Source organism: Syngnathus typhle, linkage group LG7, assembly GCF_033458585.1.
Source record: "Syngnathus typhle isolate RoL2023-S1 ecotype Sweden linkage group LG7, RoL_Styp_1.0, whole genome shotgun sequence".
Taxonomy (NCBI): domain Eukaryota; kingdom Metazoa; phylum Chordata; class Actinopteri; order Syngnathiformes; family Syngnathidae; genus Syngnathus; species Syngnathus typhle.
The window spans coordinates 15,295,541-15,312,898 of record NC_083744.1 but is presented as its reverse complement, the minus strand read 5'-3'; the positions used below and the strand labels follow the sequence as shown (position 1 = coordinate 15,312,898).

Here is a 17,358-nt window from a genome sequence, read left to right as displayed (position 1 = left end):
TGATAAATGTTCTTTGAGGAAAGTGAAAACAAACGTGTTTTTATTAAAAAAAAATTCAGATAAAAAAATTAGGAAAAATTGAAATCCAACAACAAAAGTCAAAATATTTTATTGTAAATATATTTGCTGGAGCAATGACATTTCTACAAATAACACTTGTTTCTTTTCCTATGAAAGAACAAAGAAAAGCTTTATCCCAGTTGCGCATCCAGGTACCTGACTGACAAAAAAACTAAAAAAAAGAATTATTGCGACTTGGAATGAATTACTGGCAACTTGTGCTCTTGTTCATTTAGTTTGAGCGAGTACCTCAGCGTGTCTCTAAAGTGCTTCAAACTCATGCTAATTTTTTTCCCCCCCGTTGGATGATACATCCTGTCTACTGGGCCCGCTAGAGTCGTGTGTCGAGCGCATCGTCCTCGGCCTCCTCAGGCAGCGAGGCGATGTTGGTGCTGGCCGGTGCCGTCCTCTTGGTGGAGTTGAGCCGGTGCAGCGAGGGGCCCAGTCGCAGACGGTCCGACGGGCTCATGGCTTGCTTGAGCTGGCTCGTCTCATTCAGCAGCTTGTGGAGGTTCTCGTACGTCTTGATTGAGCTGCCCGATATCATCTGCCAACACACGATAATGTACTTCAAAATGTACCTCAAATAACTTCTGATTCTCCAAAACAACTTTTTTTTTTTTAATGTACTGCTTATCTTAACCATAGAGAGCCAAAAGATGTCATTTTCCTTGAAGGTATAACTTTGTCAAAAATATTTCTCCAAGAAGAGCTAGATTATTTTGTTGTGCCACGCGAGGGCGCTGTTTCTCACCAGGAAGGACTGACACTCGAGCAGAGGTTCAACTCGGTGCTCGGAGAGGATGACCGTGCAGTCTGAGAACGACTGCTTTAGCGTCTTGCGAAGCACCTGCAGCGTTCTGAACACAATGAAAGGTAACAAATGACTTTTTGTTGTAAAAGTTCATACTTTCTGTGACCCCATTATGAGTATTTTTTTCCCAGATAGACCTTTCCCTGACAAGTTTGTGAATGGCAACTCACATGGGGTCGAGGTAGGACGAGGGTTCGTCCAGCAGCAGGATGCGAGCCTTGCTGAGGATGGAGCGAGCCAGACACATCAGCTGCTTGTGTCCGTTGCTCAGCACGTTACCGCCATCCTCCAGCTGGAAGTCCAACTTATCGGGGAACTGCTCGATCACTGACTTCAGGCCCACCTGATAACCACAAAACACATGCTAAGACAGTGCTTCTCAATTATTTTCTGTTACGCCCCCCCCCCTAGCAAGAAGAAAACTATTTGCGCCCCCTCTCCCCACCGTGACTATCCTAACTTGTCTTGTAAGTCGTAAAATGTTGCACTGTCGCAAACGTGACAGAAGTAACAATGAGAGCGCCACTGCCCCCTGCTGTAGTAAACGCGCAATTACACTTTATTCTAGTACTGCCAAAAAAAAAGCCTGTTCCCCAGGGTCACACGCGCCCCCCCAGGAATAGCACCGCGCCCCCGAAGGGGGGCGCGCCCCACTATTTGAGAAGCACTGGCCTAGGTGACTGATTCACAATTTGGTTTTGTCTGATATCAGAGATTAAATAAAGAAAACCAACTGGCTGATTGATTTGTTTTAATTGAGAGGAAAAAAAAACAGCAAAAGCATTTCACTAGCTGACCAGGAGATGGCGACAGCGTGGCATCTGAAGACCATGGATTGTTTGTTCTGCTATAGCCTAGGTGACTGATTCACAATTTGGTTTTGTCTGATATCAGATATTAAATATAGAAAACCAACTGGCTGATTGATTTGTTTTAATTGAGAGGGGAAAAAAACAGCAAAAGCATTTCACTAGCTGACCAGGAGATGGCGACAGCGTGGCATCTGAAGGCCATGGATTGTTTGTTCTGCTATAGCCTAGGTGACTGATTCACAATTTGGTTTTGTCTGATAATAGATATTAAATAAAGAAAACCAACTGGCTAATTGATTTGTTTTAATTGAGAGAAAAAAAAACATCAGCAAAAGCATTTCACTAACTGACCAGGAGATGGCGACAGCGCGGCATCTGAAGACCATGGATCGTTCTGCTTTGCCGGTTTAAAAAAAAAAAAAAAAAACGTAATTAGCTAGGGGTCAAAGGTCAAAGTTTACGGTTCAAAGTTCACCCAGGGGTCAAAGGTCGGTTCAAAGTTCACGGGGTCATGTGCACATTTTCGATTTTTAACTAGAGTTGAAAGTTCAGGGTTCAAAGGTCACCCAGGGGTCACCACGGGGTCACCACGGGGTCACCGCGGGGTCACCGCGGGTTCAAAGTTCAGGGTTCACTTTTTTTTTTTTTTTTTTTAGGTTAACCTTTATTTAACCCAGTGCTTCTCAATTATTTTCTGTTACGCCCCCCCCTAGCAAGAAGAAAACTATTCGCGCCCCCCCTCCCCACCGTGACTATCCTAACTTGTCTTGTAAGTCGTAAAATGTTGCACTGTCGCAAACGTGACAGAAGTAACAATGAGAGCGCCACTGCCCCCTGCTGTAGTAAACGCGCAATTACATTTTATTCTAGTACTGCCAAAAAAAAAGCCTGTTCCCCAGGGTCACACGCGCCCCCCCAGGAATAGCAAGTTTTAGCTCCTTTCACGTTCCGCAGGAGCTAAAACTTTTCACACAGGACAGGTGCGCTTAACGAGGGAATCTTGGAAAACGTTGGAATGCGCCCCCAACTACACGAGATAAAAAAAAATAAATAAATAAATAAGAAAGTGTAACGAACGACTCGGTGAACGATCCTTTTGAACAAAAATTTTGAGTGAACCGATTCTAGGCATGCCGGAATGCACATTACTACTACAAAAGAGTCGAGGCAATCAAACGCCACCAGGTCGAAATAGCCAACTGGTTTATGACGTGGGCGCTAGTTCGGTAAGAATTTGGTTCGATCCCAGGAGAGGGACTATTCCTATACATGTGCTTTTATTGTGCAATTTAACCCTTAATTTATTTATTCTTTTTTTTTTTACCTAGTGTAGTGTACCTATTGAGGTGTCCATGAGGTTGAACAAGTTTTAACATAAATATTTATTAAAATAATAATAATAATAAAAGTAAATTTCAAACCAGCAATCTAATGTGAAATTGCAGTAGATATATTGGATAACAATATTTAGGCGTATATATGCATACACGTTATTTTAAGTGTTATGAAATAAAGATTACCTAAAGAGAAGCATAATCTCCCCGTTTTTGCATAACGGGGCATCCCTTCATGCTCTAAAGTTAGCCGTTAGCTTGGACAAAACGTGCATAAAAGAAGTGCTGTTTCACTGAGTGGCTCTTTCTTTCCTTGGCAAATCGTAACTCGACATTCTGGCTTACACAGTTCATGCCAGGAGGGAGACGCAACACGTTCACCGACTGATCCGTTGATGCACAGGGGGAAGGTAGTTCATATTGACTCGTTCGAAGTCACGATTCGTTCCCTCACTGATCCAGTATCGCGATGAACTGGAAATGCAAATCTCTCCTCAGTGACTCTTTCACTCACAGATCCGTTCGGTTCGCATATCGTTCGTGAACGCGAAGTGACGTCATTTTCTTCTTCGTTTTGTTTTACGGCAAGGTGGCACCAGCTTCAATGGGCATTACTGACACCTACTGGTTGAAGTCATATGAACTGAAAAAAGAACGAATCACTTTAGGAAGTGATTCGTTCACTCTCGTTCACTGAAAAGATTCGTTCTTTTAAATCCATCGTTCACTCACGAGCCAACACTCGTGTAGGTGTTGTATAATAGAAAGAAATTTGTAAATTACCCGAGCCAATTATTATTATACATATATATATATATATATTTTGGGGGGGGGGGTATAGTTGTATTGTTTGATGTATATGTTGCTTCTACGGGATGTTGTAATAGAGAAAAATGTGCTTAGTTGTGTGTTATTAAAGTTTAAATAAATAAATAAATAAATAAATAAATAAATAAATAAATAAATAAATAAATAAATAAATAAATAAATAAATAAATAAATAAATAAATAAATAAATAAATAAATAAATAAATAAAGGATCAGTGTGTGTGTGTGTGTGTGTGTAGGAGGGACTTGAGTGAACTGATTCTAAAGATTCACTTAAAAGTACTGGGATGCACATCACGCGTGTATGAGTACCTCATCGGCGACCCTCCACAGCTCGTCGTCGCTGTAGCGGCCGTGAGGATCCAAGTTCATTCGGAACGTTCCGGTTAGTATGAAAACTTTCTGGAGATTACAAACATGTCAAATCACAAACATGGTCACAATGTTTTCACGATTACGTTAACCAGTTGTCTGACTACCATTCTTGCCTACATTTGTCATCTACTGTCAGCTCAGCTGTCGACTTGAATCAATACTTTTTATTCTTGCTGACTAGAATTGCTGCTTCTTCTTTGTACCTGCGGCACAACGCCAAAGGCTTTCCTCCAGGTATGAAGCGACACGGAGTTCCAGGAGACGCCGTCCACAGAGATGTCGCCATCCGTGTATGCCAGTCGCAGAAGAGCCGACAGCAAGGTGCTTTTTCCTGAGCCCGTACGGCCCAGAAGGCCAACCTAGAGTGGAATTATGAGACTATGATGATTGTAGTGTGTATTTCTGGCATTAAATGCAAGACTATGTGTGTAAGATAGGAGCTGTATGTAATACATTGTATTTAAAAATCAGACCATTTCTGTCAAGATATGTAAGACAGGAGGTTTTGCGAAAACCCAAACTGACGCTGTGTCCGCCCTCCACCGAGAAGCTGACGTCGCTGAGGATGGCGCGTCCGGCCTCCGTGTACTTGACGGTCACTCCCTTCACGTCCATTTGTCCTTGGTTGGGCCAGAAGTCTTGAGCGTGCGGGTTGTCGATGACCAGGTCACTTCCCGGTTTGCCGCCTTTGCCTGCCGACGGATCTTCCGACGGCAGGTCGATGAACTTGAAGACTCGATCCACCGAGCGCATCTGAGGAGCAGATTTGTTCATCGCAAATAAATACAAAGTTGCTGCCTTTTGTTTTGATTGATCGTTCAGCGCTGATGTCATCGTGTGTACCAGCGCATACCAGGCTGTCCACGGTGATGCTGGTGATGACTGCCCACTGGAACGTTCCCAGGATGAGCATGGCCAGCGCCACGATGATCCCGATCTCACCCGGCTTGTCCTCTGTGGAAACAAACGCATACCGTGGAGTGACGTCACAGTACGCAGGATTGGCTCTCTCAACCGGCCATTAAATACTTTTAGCATACATTCAACAAAATGCCAGTGACATGACGCATGTGTGTATGCGTTTCCTCTTCATTTCATCCAACACACACACACACACGCACACGAACACATTTCCTGTGCTGTGACATTGTATCCAGTAGGACAGCAGCAGTGGACACACTGCAGAGGTCAGATAAGCCTCAATAAGACTCATCACACCCTGTGGAATTATTCTTTTAGGACATTCAACAACATCAGTATTAATGATGTTCACAGATACACATATTTGTCCATTGTTTGCAAATTATTGTTAGTTTAGGGTTTGGGTCAACCTAGGAGAGAAACAAAAGAAGCCCATGGAATTAAATGAGCTCCAATTCAAAAAGGTCCAGAATGTAAACAAGATGTCTATTGTGATTTATATGTATGACAGACGATGGGGCCTACTAGTGATTTAATCATTGTCAACAAAGTCAGCAACTATCGTCTCCAAATAGGATCCAGAGTGTTTTGAGAGTGAATGGAAGTTGTGATGGTGTATGATGTGTTAATCCTTAGATGGATGCGCGAGTAAAAAATGACCCGGTGAGGTTTTTTGTTTTTTAAATGTCTTCAGAAAAGTTCAAAATAAAGATATTTAAAAACACACAGATTCTAATATGGGTCATTTTTAAGGGTCAATCATGGATCATGAAGTGGTGTGTGGTGTTTTATCATGATGTACTCACGGTTGGTTCCCACGGCGATGAAGGCAGCGGCGGTGAAGAAGAGCACAAAGATGACATCGCAGCGGAAGAGGAACCAGCGTAGCGTGGCCAGGTAGTGGAACCAGGTGGCCGTGTGGGTGTTGAGCGCCTTGTGGAAGAGCATCTCGAAGTACGTCTGACGCCCGAACGCCCGAATGGTCCACAGGCCCTTCAGCGAGATGATGACGTGCGAGAAGATTGTACTGCGAGCTGCATGGCACCAATTCAGGAAGAAAAATATTTGTGACTACAATTTGGAAATTGATCAACTGTGAGAAGGTTTTGTGTCAACTGCATGGTGCGTGCTTAGAGAATCCATTCATAATGTTTGAAACCCTAAGCGGTAGCAGGGGGTTGGAGCACAACCGCAGCAAACAATGAGTTAATCTACTGGGGGGGGCTCAACATGAGTGATTAATGTTTTGCTGGGCGGGCATGCTTCTGCCAGGACCAGGATAGGGATGAAGGAAATCCCATTCCGTCCAATCGTGGCCAGCGCCCCCTCATTAGACTCAGTTCTTGTGGCAGGCAAGGTGGAAGTCCAAAAAGGATTAAGTGGTGTCTGTGTCAGAGGTACTGACCCGATTTTTTTTTTATCTTCTGTAGCAATATAACCAGCCATGCTGAATTAAACACCTCTTTAACCCTAACTTTTATTTTTTTTAGCTTACTATGGACGGTCAGTGTTTTTTTTTTGTTTTTTTTACAAAAAGCATGGTCATTTTTAGAGTTAGGAGTTAAGGGTCAGGTGTTAAGGGTCAAAGGTCAAGAAGTGTGTGTGGGGGGGGGTTAAAGTTCAGGGGTCAAAGGTTGAGGGTCAGTCAAGGGGTGATTTTTGTTTACAAAAAAACAAACCTTCCTATAAATTTACTATTTGTGGTCAATCTCATCACAAGATTTCGACTCAAGTGTCCAAACACAAACCAGAACGATGAGTGATCCTCGTCTTCACATTGAGACATTAGTGCCAATATTAGTGCAACAATTCCACCGACACCAGAAACAGCACAGGCCAAATTGAAAACGGTCAGAAAGAGTGCTAACCACAGCTGTGTTAGACCTTTTTTTGTTTTGGTTTTTGACGTGAACTCACGTCAGGGAGGCTTGTGTCACCACCTATCAATGTTATTTGTGCCATGAAACAGAGCTCCGGTTGACTGCGGACTTCCTGTGGTCACCCTCTTCCATCATTTCCTCTGGGCTCATCTCCGCTCTTCCTCTCTCATGTTTTCCTCCTTCATGTTTGAGTTTCACCCAGAGTTCAATAAAGAGCTTCAAAAGTGCGTCGGCAACTCCGGCGCTCCTTTCCCATACGCAAAACAGTTACGCCAAGCTTAAAAAGCTCGATGAAGGCACTACACAATAATCTGTCATTTGAGGTCAACACTACAAAAAGGTTTTGTTTGTTGTTATAATCTCAAAGCTTCACCTTCAGCCTCCAGCAGTTTGAGTTGCTGTCCCGTCCTGAGGAAGTACTTCCTGAGGATCACAAAGATGACAGCCAGTGGGATGGCGGCGATGAAGATGTACGGACGTATGATGGACACGGTGAAGATGGCGCCCAAGACGATCAACGACAGCTAGGAAAAAGAAAAGTGAATTTTTGTTCGGCATTCACAAAGACAGAGCTCCTCTTATGGTGTGTTACCTGAATGAGATCGAAGAGCACCAGAGGCAGCATGTCGTCGATGGTGGCCATGTCCTTGGTGAATCTGTTCATGATGCGGCCTGGCACGGAACGAGAGGGCCCGTCATTATCCGGCAAAATCTGCCGACCTAGCAACCGATCACTAACCCGTCTTCATGGTGTTGAGCACCGCCATGGGAGCGCGCAAAACGGAGCTCAGCATCTGATCGTGCAGCCTCTTGGAGACGGTGAGCAGCGTGTGCACCAGCGGCAGGCCTCGGAAGAAACCCAGCGCCAGCACGCTCTCTGAGGTGGCCACGAAGATGTAAATGATGTAATAGGCGCTGGTGGGCGTCACAATCACAGCCAGGTGGGTGGGCGGCGACGAGGAGTTTGGGTGCTGCTCGCTGATGTAGTTGGGTGAGGACGGGTTGGCGCTGTCCCTCCAGATTTTTCTGGTGGCAGAAGTTCAGGGTTCAGGTAACACCTAATATGGTGCAACCCTGTTTTGAGGAAGGTCTCACTTACTCAGTAATGAGGTAAATGCCAATGACTGACCCTGCAACCTTAAGTCAGAGAAAAAATATTTGACTTTGATCAATCTTAATACGTCAACGAATGCTTTGGGATGTGATTACCTCAATGACAAAGACCAAGAAGATGAAAATGAGGACGTAGACTAAACTCCGGTTGGTGGTGATGTAGCGCAGGTAGGTGCTCCACGACGTTGTCTCGAACACGCTCTCGCGCTCGTCCGCAAAGCATTCCTTTCGAAATAATGAGAGAGGCGGCCGAATGCCACTTAATAATTCCAAAAAGGCTTTTTCCAAGTGGATGCACGGATAAAAAATAAATAAAAGAGACACAATGAGATACCTCCATGTCTTCTTCGTCCACCTCCTCGCTCATGTCGCAGACGCTGTCCTTGGACAGGCGTCGGGAGTAGATGTCCAGGTTGGACGACAGGTCGCAGTGGGACGGCGCGATGGAGAGCTTTTTTCGGAAGGTCGTCTGCACCTGCTGCTCGTGCCGATCGTGGCCTGGCGTGGCCGTGATGAACGCCAGCACCGACTGACGGCGCTGCCCGCTCAGGTGGGGCAGGTCGTGGTGGTAGAGGTTCCCCCGAGGGAGCACCTCCTCCACCTGGTCGTCCTCGGGCACCATGGAGAACTTCCTGTCGGAGAGATCCCGCACGGCGTCCTCCATGGATGCGGGCGGCGCCCCGTTGGTGTTCTGCTGCCCGATAAAGGAGAACTTGCGGGCGGCGGCCAGAGGGTTGAGGATCAGCGACTGCTTGCGCTTTTCTGGGTAGCCGTCGCCACCGACTTGGGATCCGTTGATAATTGGAGGGGGCGGGGGGTGGCGGAAAGACTGCCGCCTGGACTCGGGACCTCGGAAGCCGGCGCTCTCGTCCACCGAGACCCTGCGTAGCGTCTCGGTGAGGATGGAGCCGCGGCGCTCGGCGTTGACGTTGTCGTAGGCCTCCATGCCCAGCAGCAGCGAGCTGAAGTCGGGCCGCTGCGCCTGGAGCTCCGAGAAGCTGCCGTAGAAGTAGCAGTCGCCGTTGTGAAGAAGCAGGATCTGGTCGGCGCGCTTCAAGTGCTCCAGCTTGCTGGTCACCACGATGCGAGTCTTGGAGGACATCAGATTGCACACGCACCTGACGACATACATGAGCACTTACAATTTGTTCTGTCGTCCTGAGCGCAACACAAACCAAATGTATCCCAGATCATTGTTCCCCATTGAAATGAATGGAAATTACATGAATCCGTTCCAATCAAACAACAAATTGTGTGATTTTGATCAGAAAAATATTGATGTAATATTGATCATTTTGATGACTGACAGTGTCTGATGTCTGTCCTTCAGAAAGTGTATCGTAACCTAAATATGATCAAATTTCACGAGTGTGAATGTGTTGTAAATTAATCTGTGATACTTTACTTCTCAAAAATCTCTTTCTCAGTCACAATGTCCAAGTGTGTGAAAGGTGCGTCCAGCAGGTACAGGTCTGCATCTTTGTACACCGCCCTGAAGCCACACACACACAAACAAAAAGACAGTAGAGAGGGTTAGCTACTTGTCAAGTAGAAAATAAATGAAAAAAAGGGACAAGATGGCGGCTAGCAGGAGTAAATGAATTTCATTGATGAGGCTTCAAACTGACCGCAGGGAAGACACTTTGTGCAATTAATAAAATCTGTAAATTATGCATGACAATGTGAGAGTGTTGCAACACACACGAACCGACGCAAACACAGACACGTACACACAAACACATTTGATGGGGTCCATAAAACCCTAATGAGACTTCAAACAGCAGCAGATTGGTGACCGTAAAGCACTTTTAGCGAAGATGTTTCCTGTAAATGAAACACCCCACCCCCACCCCACCCCTCATCACAGTGGATATGTTCCACCAATAGGTAAAAATCACAAATGCAGAGAAACAACCTGATGTGAATTTTTCTTCTCGTGTAATTCCACCGACACATATGGACAATATATTTAAATTAATATTTAATGAGCACGTGTAACATGTGAGTTCATGATTTGAATTTGACATCATTTTTTTTTCTTTCATGCTCTCACTTATCGAAATCCACCCTTGTACTGTTTTAAGAAAGACGGGAAGTACCTGGCCAAGCCCAGACGGGCCCTCTGACCACCGCTGAGGGTCACGCCTCCTTCGCCGAGCAGCGTCTTATCCTTGTCGGGCAATAAGGCAAAGTCCTGCGTGGGCAAGCGCAACATCGTAATGTCAACATTTGATAATGAAATCATGAAATGACTGTGCTGAGCTGCCGAGAACAGAGCGTCTGAGATACTTTGTTCGCTTTATCGGTGCGTTGTGATAGCGATGGAATGAAAGCAACACTTGAGTGGGAGAGATCATCAAACACCAGAAATGATGCAGCATTTATGGAAAATGAAAAAAAAAAAACACATAAAAGCACTAGTGACTTTTCAACATGTCCAGAGGTGCTTTAAAAAAAAAAATACACCAAGGATAGGATGCAAAAAAATGAATTCCAGCTGGGAACAATCAAACCACTTTCCTGCCTTTCAATAACTATTTTTTTAAATATTATTTTTAAATGACTGAAGACACAGTAGGCTGCATTTTCATAAACTTTTTTCTTTTTTTTACCAGCTAGTATTCATGGAAGCACAGTTGGAATGAACACAAATGACGTCGACATCATTGATGGCGTCAAAGTTGTGACGATGGTTAAATCTTCTCCTACCTTTTGGAAACGGTCCTTCCACACTCCTGACGTATTGCATGAAGGACCAAGTTGAGAGCGGGTTTAACAGCTCGTGATCACACTCATCTTGTAGATAATAAACAAGGCCACATAAAACGGCTGAGCAGCTCGGCAGTCTTTTGGGACTTTACAGTGGCGGAGACCCCCCACGGGGGTCTGACTGCTGCCCAACAATAGGCCGGAATTACAGTCGGTCGGCTCGGACGGCGTGGTTACCTTGGAAACGCCTTTTAATTTCTCCTCCAAGCTAATTTGGAACATCTTTCAATGAAAACAATCCACTATGGGCTTCCACCAAAATATCCACTGAAACCCGACCCACCTCTGCAGATATGGATAGCCGAAAAGTCGAGTCATCATTTTGTGTAAAAACATCAACGTGACATCATCTGGCTGACGCGTGTTGACGCTGACACCGTCCAGAGGGAACAAGATGGCTGCCGTCGGTGGCAGAGCCATGTGGATAGTGCACACTGTGTTTGTTTGCTGTGGCAACAGCAAATGTTTAAGGGCAAAACACCTTAAAGTGCACTCGGCTCCTCATCCGATGCGGCGTGACGGCCTGATCTCTGGTCACAGCCAAAATAAACATCTCATCTACCGACTACCGTAATTTTCGGACTATAAGTCGCGTTTTCTTTCATAGTTTGGGTGGGGGGGCGACTTATACTCAGGAGCGACTTATATACATATATATGTTTTTTTTTCTCCCTTTTTTGGGCATTTTATGGCTGGTGCGATTTATACTCCGGTGCGACTTATAGTCCGAAAATTACGGTACATAACCTATACAAAAATTCAAACTGCATACAGTGCGGGCATTTTACTCAGTATAGTCATCAGAAACACTATAATTGCATGATCAATAGAAATAAAATTGTCAAAATTCCACCATGTAGAATATTTGCCTCTTCTCTGCTAGTCAAAACATGTTTTTAAGTTATGGTGCCTCGAGCGGACACTGCTAGTTTGTGTCTCCCTCCCGTGTTGCCGTGTCCATTATGGAGGAGCGACCGGCTCACGTTACATCGCAGTGACAGAACAGCAACCGTTTCCATGGTAACAGAGTGGACCTTATTCCACCGAGGGGGGTCTTCACTCAACAATCAGCGTTATGAAAGTGTGTGCGCGTGTGTGATCCGATTGTGTCTGGGGAGAGCAGAACATTTTTGAAGGCTTCCACGAGAGAAACGTGGAGAGTTAAACATGTTGGGTGGGTTGTAAAAAAAAAGTGTATTATAAATTTGTGCAATGTTGTCCCACTATTATTTCAGTTTTCCTAACAGCTCCCCGTTCGGCACGGCTATCCTTCGAACGCAACATTTCTGGAGATGAACATGCACGCACCTCTTCCAGCTGACAGGCCTTGATGACGGAGGTGTAGCGGTACTCGTCGTAGGTGAGGCCGAAGAGGATGTTGTCGCGGATGGTGCCCGGCATGATCCAGGAGGTCTGCGAGGAGAAGGACACGCGGCCGCTGTGGCGGATTTTACCCTCGGACGGCATCAGCTCTCCCAGGATCAACATGAGGAGTGAACTCTGTAGGAAAGAGCAGGTGAAAAATAAAAATAAAGGAAAAAAACACAGCGAGGGAGGGAAGTCTCACCTTTCCGGAGCCGGTGGATCCGGCCACCGCCAACATCTTTCCTTTCTCCAAGTAGAGGCTGATGTTCTTCAGCACGGGCGTGACGTAGAGGTTAGTGAAGAAGAGGCCGCAGTTGGGATGACCGCTCGCTTTGTTCTCCTGCTTGATCTTCTCAAAGAGCTCGACAATGCCCTGGAGTCATGCAAATGTTTTCATTAGGAGAAATTTTGATGATCGTGCTGGGCTGCATGGACAAGTGGTTAACACATCCGCCTCGCAGTTTTTTCGTTGTTTTTATTATTACAGGAGGGTGGCATCAATGTTTCTATTTCCAGGCCTTTTTTTCCAATTTTTTTTTTCCAAAGTGGATGAGTGCCGCAGCTCGCTCACCTCGTCCCAGGAAGCAGAGACATTGATGAGCTCCAGCTCGGTGGTGGTCAGATTGTACTCCAGAACCCGGTACTCTTCCTTTATTAAGAAATCCTATATCAGGCCGAAATAAAAATCAATTAATCACGAGGTCCCACTTCTGAGTGGAGATGCTTGGAGGATGAGCTCACCTCGATCTTCTTGACCAGCGCCAGGGTGTCGTACCACATCTGGATGGAACCGGGCAGCTGGCGGGTGAGCGTCATGCGGAGCACCATGCAGTAGGACGCGGTGGTGAAGATGCGCCGCAAGATGATGCCGCTTCCCAACGCGTGCGGCACGATGGCGGACACAATCACCAGGATGGCAGAGAAGAAGTAGGCGGCGCTGTAGAAGTAGCGCAGGGAGCCGATCTTCCTCGTCAGGGTCACCTCGTCCCTGAGGAGGAGGAAGACGAGTATTAATTTGGTGTTAGCTCAAAGCTAAAAATTCGCTAAGGCGATTGATTATATTTTCATATAATTTCTTACTGTCGGATGTTCCTGATGATGGTCTCCATCACCTCCTCCCAGCCGTAGGCCTTCACCGAGTGGATGTTCTCCACGATTTCCGAAGTTAGCGCCAGGCGGCGGTTGATCATCCCGGCTCGCTTCACACTATGAAATCAATTGGGATGAATCTCATTTCAGATGAGAGATAGACCAGAAGGGAGGTTCTAAGTAGTCCATCTCTTCACAAGGACCATAAAAAGAGGCCACGATGCAAAAGTGACTTGTTTTGCCCCTACCGGTGAGGTCCCATCTTCTGCGCCAGGCAGGCCTGGACGATGCCGAGCAGCGTGAGAGCGGCCAGTGCGCAGAAGCCGTTCACCTCGATCAGTTCCCAAAGCAAACCCACGCACAGGATGCACTGCAGTGGTGTGATCCATACAAAGTGCGCCAAGCCCAGGCTCTACAGAAACACACACCAAGAAGAGGAGCATTGTTATCTCCACTAATGCCATCAGAATAGTAGCTAGCTTGAAGTCACTCAGTAAGAACCTCAAAGTACAGGTACGGTCCATTATATAAGAGTGAACGAGAACTAACCCCAACCTTCTTCCTAGAAGTCCCATGTGCAGGATTGGTGTGAAGAAATATAAATAATCCTTGTCTTTCCCACAGGAGCATGACCAGGTTTGTAAGCCCCCCCACCTCTTCAAAGACACACACAATCCGTCATATTGAATGCAGGCGCTAATTGTATGTCAGCAAGTTTCAGAGTGCTTCCACATTCAACACGTCCCCGACAAATCTGCCTTCGACCCAGCGGGCTGGGTCGTTGCATCATCGGCAGTTCGCATTTTTCAGGCACAATAGCTGTGCGATTGTGTTTGTTTGTTTCTTGTCAAACTTCTATTGTGCACTCAGGGACCTTCGGCTGAGACTCGCCCACCTGACCCCTTCTCAGTTAGCGTTGCTAAGCCCAACAAACTCATCAACTGGACCTGACCTTCCCCAATATTGGCTTGATAGAACTCCCACTCTCCAAAAAGCCAATTTGACTTTAGCAATGTGAAAAATGGTCAGTGTATCCATCCCAAGAAGTCGGCCATTTTGTTTTGAAGCTGCTACATATGGTTGCTTTGTGCCTTGATAGCGCTGCGCTCACCTCATCCAGCTTGTTGAGGTGCGCCGACATCAGGCTCACCAGCTGACACGTGCTAATTTTATCCAAGACCCGACTAGACAGCTTCAAGGTCTGCACAAAAAAAAAAGTTTTAGTATTGAAATTGATGTAAAATGGCCTCCGCGCTCTCACCTTCTTGTAGATGAGGCTGAAGAGGGCGATGCGAATCTGCATGCCCAGATGATGCAGGCCGAAGATGGCCGGCTGCAGGAGCAGGAAGCGCGCGGTGAAGAGCAAGCAGAGGCCGAGTGCCAGGAAGTAACCCTGGCTGCGCTCAGGCGCGTGGAAAGGGTCGAAGGAGGCGATGATGCGGCCCAGGAGCTGAGGCTGCACGGTCTTCGAGGCCTCCTAGGAGAACAAATAGTCAGTTCACAAGACCTTGTTGTTAAATTTCACACTTGGGCACGCAAAGATTTTTATACAAGGACTCCAAAGTTCATCATGTCTCCCGTAAGCACAATATGTCTACCTACCTATCTTTGTATAAAAACAAGATGGCTCACCCCGAGGTAGAGGAGGACCCCAAAAAAGGCAAAGGGGCAGAGGAAGCATCGTGCCAGTGCTCGCATCAAACTGGGCTTCTTCTTGGCCGACACCACCTCTCTGTCCCATTCTCTGCGCGGACGAAACAACAACACGTTAGCATTAGCCTGCTTGCTACTACATAACAGCATCCAATCAATATTTTGATCAATATCAATCCAATATTTTTTTGTAATTCTGACTTTGGCTCTTCTTTACTCCATGTGAGGGCATCAATGTGAGTATACTGTTAAAAACACACACACAAATACAACCCCATAAAATGTCAGATAACCAAAGAACACTTAAATCTCACCCTTTACTAGCGTTAGTTAATCTCGTTACATCGTTGTAATAGCTTCCCACAAACGGAGCGAGACGGATAGAAAAAAGGTCAAAGAAGCATCTTTGTTCTGCGGGGCTCATTTAGGAGCAGACTGACACGTTGAGTGACAGCATGAAAGGACAAGAGAAGGACATCAGCGATTAAAAAGAGTACTAAAGTGTTTGGTGAAATTTATACTGCCGAGAACTGTTTTGCTGACTATGTGAGGCAAAAAAAAAAAGATATTGGGTTTGCCGTGACGAACATGGTTGGCCGCAGTCCGTGTGTTGTTTTGAGCCTTCCCAGAAGAGCCGCTCTCACTCGGCAAACTGCACTTTGCATTTTCTTGCTTTTTTCATTTCCTGTCTGTCTTACGATTTGTTCTTGCCTCGCAGCTCTTTCGTCAAGTGTTTTTCTCCAGCCCAGCGAGTGATGTGCAGCTTTTAATAGAAGATAAAGTTCACGTTCCCAGAAGCCTTTTTTTACTGTGTTGCCGACTCAAAATAATGAAGCCAATCACTCACCGGTGCACTTTTTTTTTTTTTTTAAAAGGTCGAGTCTTTAGCACTTGTTGGCACGGGGCCGCTTGATGTGTCAGGGAGTCAAGGACACACTGTGGTCCTGTTATGCAACCACCTTTCTCCACTAAAATCAGACAATTTCTTTGAAGTCGGTCATGATTTGACCTTGTCTTCGAGTTTTGGTTGCTGAGAATAGGTGGCTCTACTCATGACAGATAGGAACAGTGTATTGAATCTTATCGTACGAACTGAAAGTGCCTTCAGAACCAATTACTAGTTTTTGAAGGATCCCTAAAAATTTGGAATTTGCGTCCTTGTTTTATTGAAGTCGAAGCAAAAACATCATACATGAAAAAAGACCCCAAAACGTGTGTTTGTTTGGCACACACAGCTTCAGTTTATATCTGGGCACGTCCAAATGCCAGCCCGTATTTGAAGTGGTTGCTGAGAGAAGCAGGCGATATGCCCCGCAACTGTAAAGAGGGGCAAAAGGGCGCACGTGGAACCAAAATAAAAACTTGAAAATGATCTGATTTTGACTTGAAAGTACGACACAAACTTGGATGTAAAACACACTGTGTGGGACATCTCCTACCTTTCGAGCCGCTCGGAGAGGTTACCAGCAAGATCGTATGAAGGAGCTTTATAAACGTCAGTGAGGTCCAACTTCTTCTTGAAGCCCTTCCTGAGCAGCGGAGACGTCCACCTGAGAAAAAAACAAAACAGACTCGTCAAAAAAAAAAAAAAAAAAACCATGTCCATTGACTCTCAAGCCGACTGGAACTAGAACTGTGTTGAGAAGTTCCAACTGTCTCGTTGGCTTGCACACCAACTTGGGCTCCTTTTGGATGCAGGGAAGAATTTTCAACATTAATTATCAAAATCTATTTTTTTTTATGGAAATAATTGATGGTAAATTTTCACTTCATTTTTAACTTTTACTTACAGGCTACAAGGATTGAGTACTAGTACAATATTTACGTTCATATTCCATTCCACGCGCACGCCCAATAATTCTGGAACGTACCAGAAGAAGAACCTGGAGAGGAAGTTGGCATCTTCCACGGGTGACTTCTGCATCCTCAGCTGCGTCGTGTGCACCTGAGAGCGAGGCGAGTGCGCCCCCCACTTTCATTTGTGGACCCCCACTTTTTTGCGTCCAAGACGCGCACGCGCAGACCGAAGGGCTACTCTCCCCCAGTCCGAAAAGCAGTTCGCAATTAAGTCCCCAGCGTCCAAGATCACCCAAAAAAGGCGTGATAATCCACCGCAGAGTCCGACAAGAGCGCAGCCTCCACGGTGTGCCCCACTGAGTGTCTGGAAGCGTGTGAGCGCGCGTGGAAGCGCAGGCCATCCTTTATGTGGGCGCGCACAGCGCACGCGCGTCATCTCATTGACCAGAGCAGTGACACACCACCACCGCAAACACGCACGCGCACACACACGCAATTACTCATGTGTACCTGGAAAATTCGAATCGGTCAAAAAGGAACAGTTAAGT

General features: G+C 45.9%; 1 protein-coding gene across 1 annotated transcript; it reads right to left on the bottom strand.

Annotated features, from left to right (window-relative positions):
- Positions 1–93: 93 nt before the first annotated feature.
- cftr (CF transmembrane conductance regulator) lies at positions 94–17,203 on the bottom strand. The gene is made up of 27 exons (XM_061284190.1): positions 16,885–17,203; positions 16,453–16,563; positions 14,993–15,104; positions 14,622–14,837; positions 14,472–14,561; positions 13,609–13,772; positions 13,352–13,477; positions 13,013–13,259; positions 12,843–12,935; positions 12,474–12,644; positions 12,215–12,406; positions 10,237–10,331; positions 9,543–9,629; positions 8,472–9,255; positions 8,234–8,362; positions 8,124–8,161; positions 7,764–8,050; positions 7,617–7,696; positions 7,398–7,548; positions 5,951–6,178; positions 5,077–5,177; positions 4,749–4,976; positions 4,427–4,582; positions 4,161–4,250; positions 1,045–1,217; positions 815–920; positions 94–607 (listed from the first exon to the last, which is right to left on the bottom strand). Exons 1-27 carry the CDS (start codon positions 16,935–16,937, stop codon positions 392–394), a joined length of 4,524 nt encoding a protein of 1,507 aa, XP_061140174.1. The 5' UTR covers positions 16,938–17,203; the 3' UTR covers positions 94–391.
- Between the last annotated feature and the right edge of the window lie 155 nt (positions 17,204–17,358).

Excerpts from the sequence above, each read along its gene's own strand:
- cftr (XM_061284190.1), bottom strand. The coding sequence starts at position 16,937 with ATGCAGAAGTCACCCGTGGAAGATGCCAACTTCCTCTCCAGGTTCTTC. Across the intron at positions 10,332-12,214 it reads AGGCCTGTCAGCTGGAAGAG|GACTTTGCCTTATTGCCCGA; the intron begins GTGCGTGCATGT and ends TTGCCCACGCAG. Across the intron at positions 4,251-4,426 it reads CCTTTGGCGTTGTGCCGCAG|AAAGTTTTCATACTAACCGG; the intron begins GTACAAAGAAGA and ends TGTAATCTCCAG.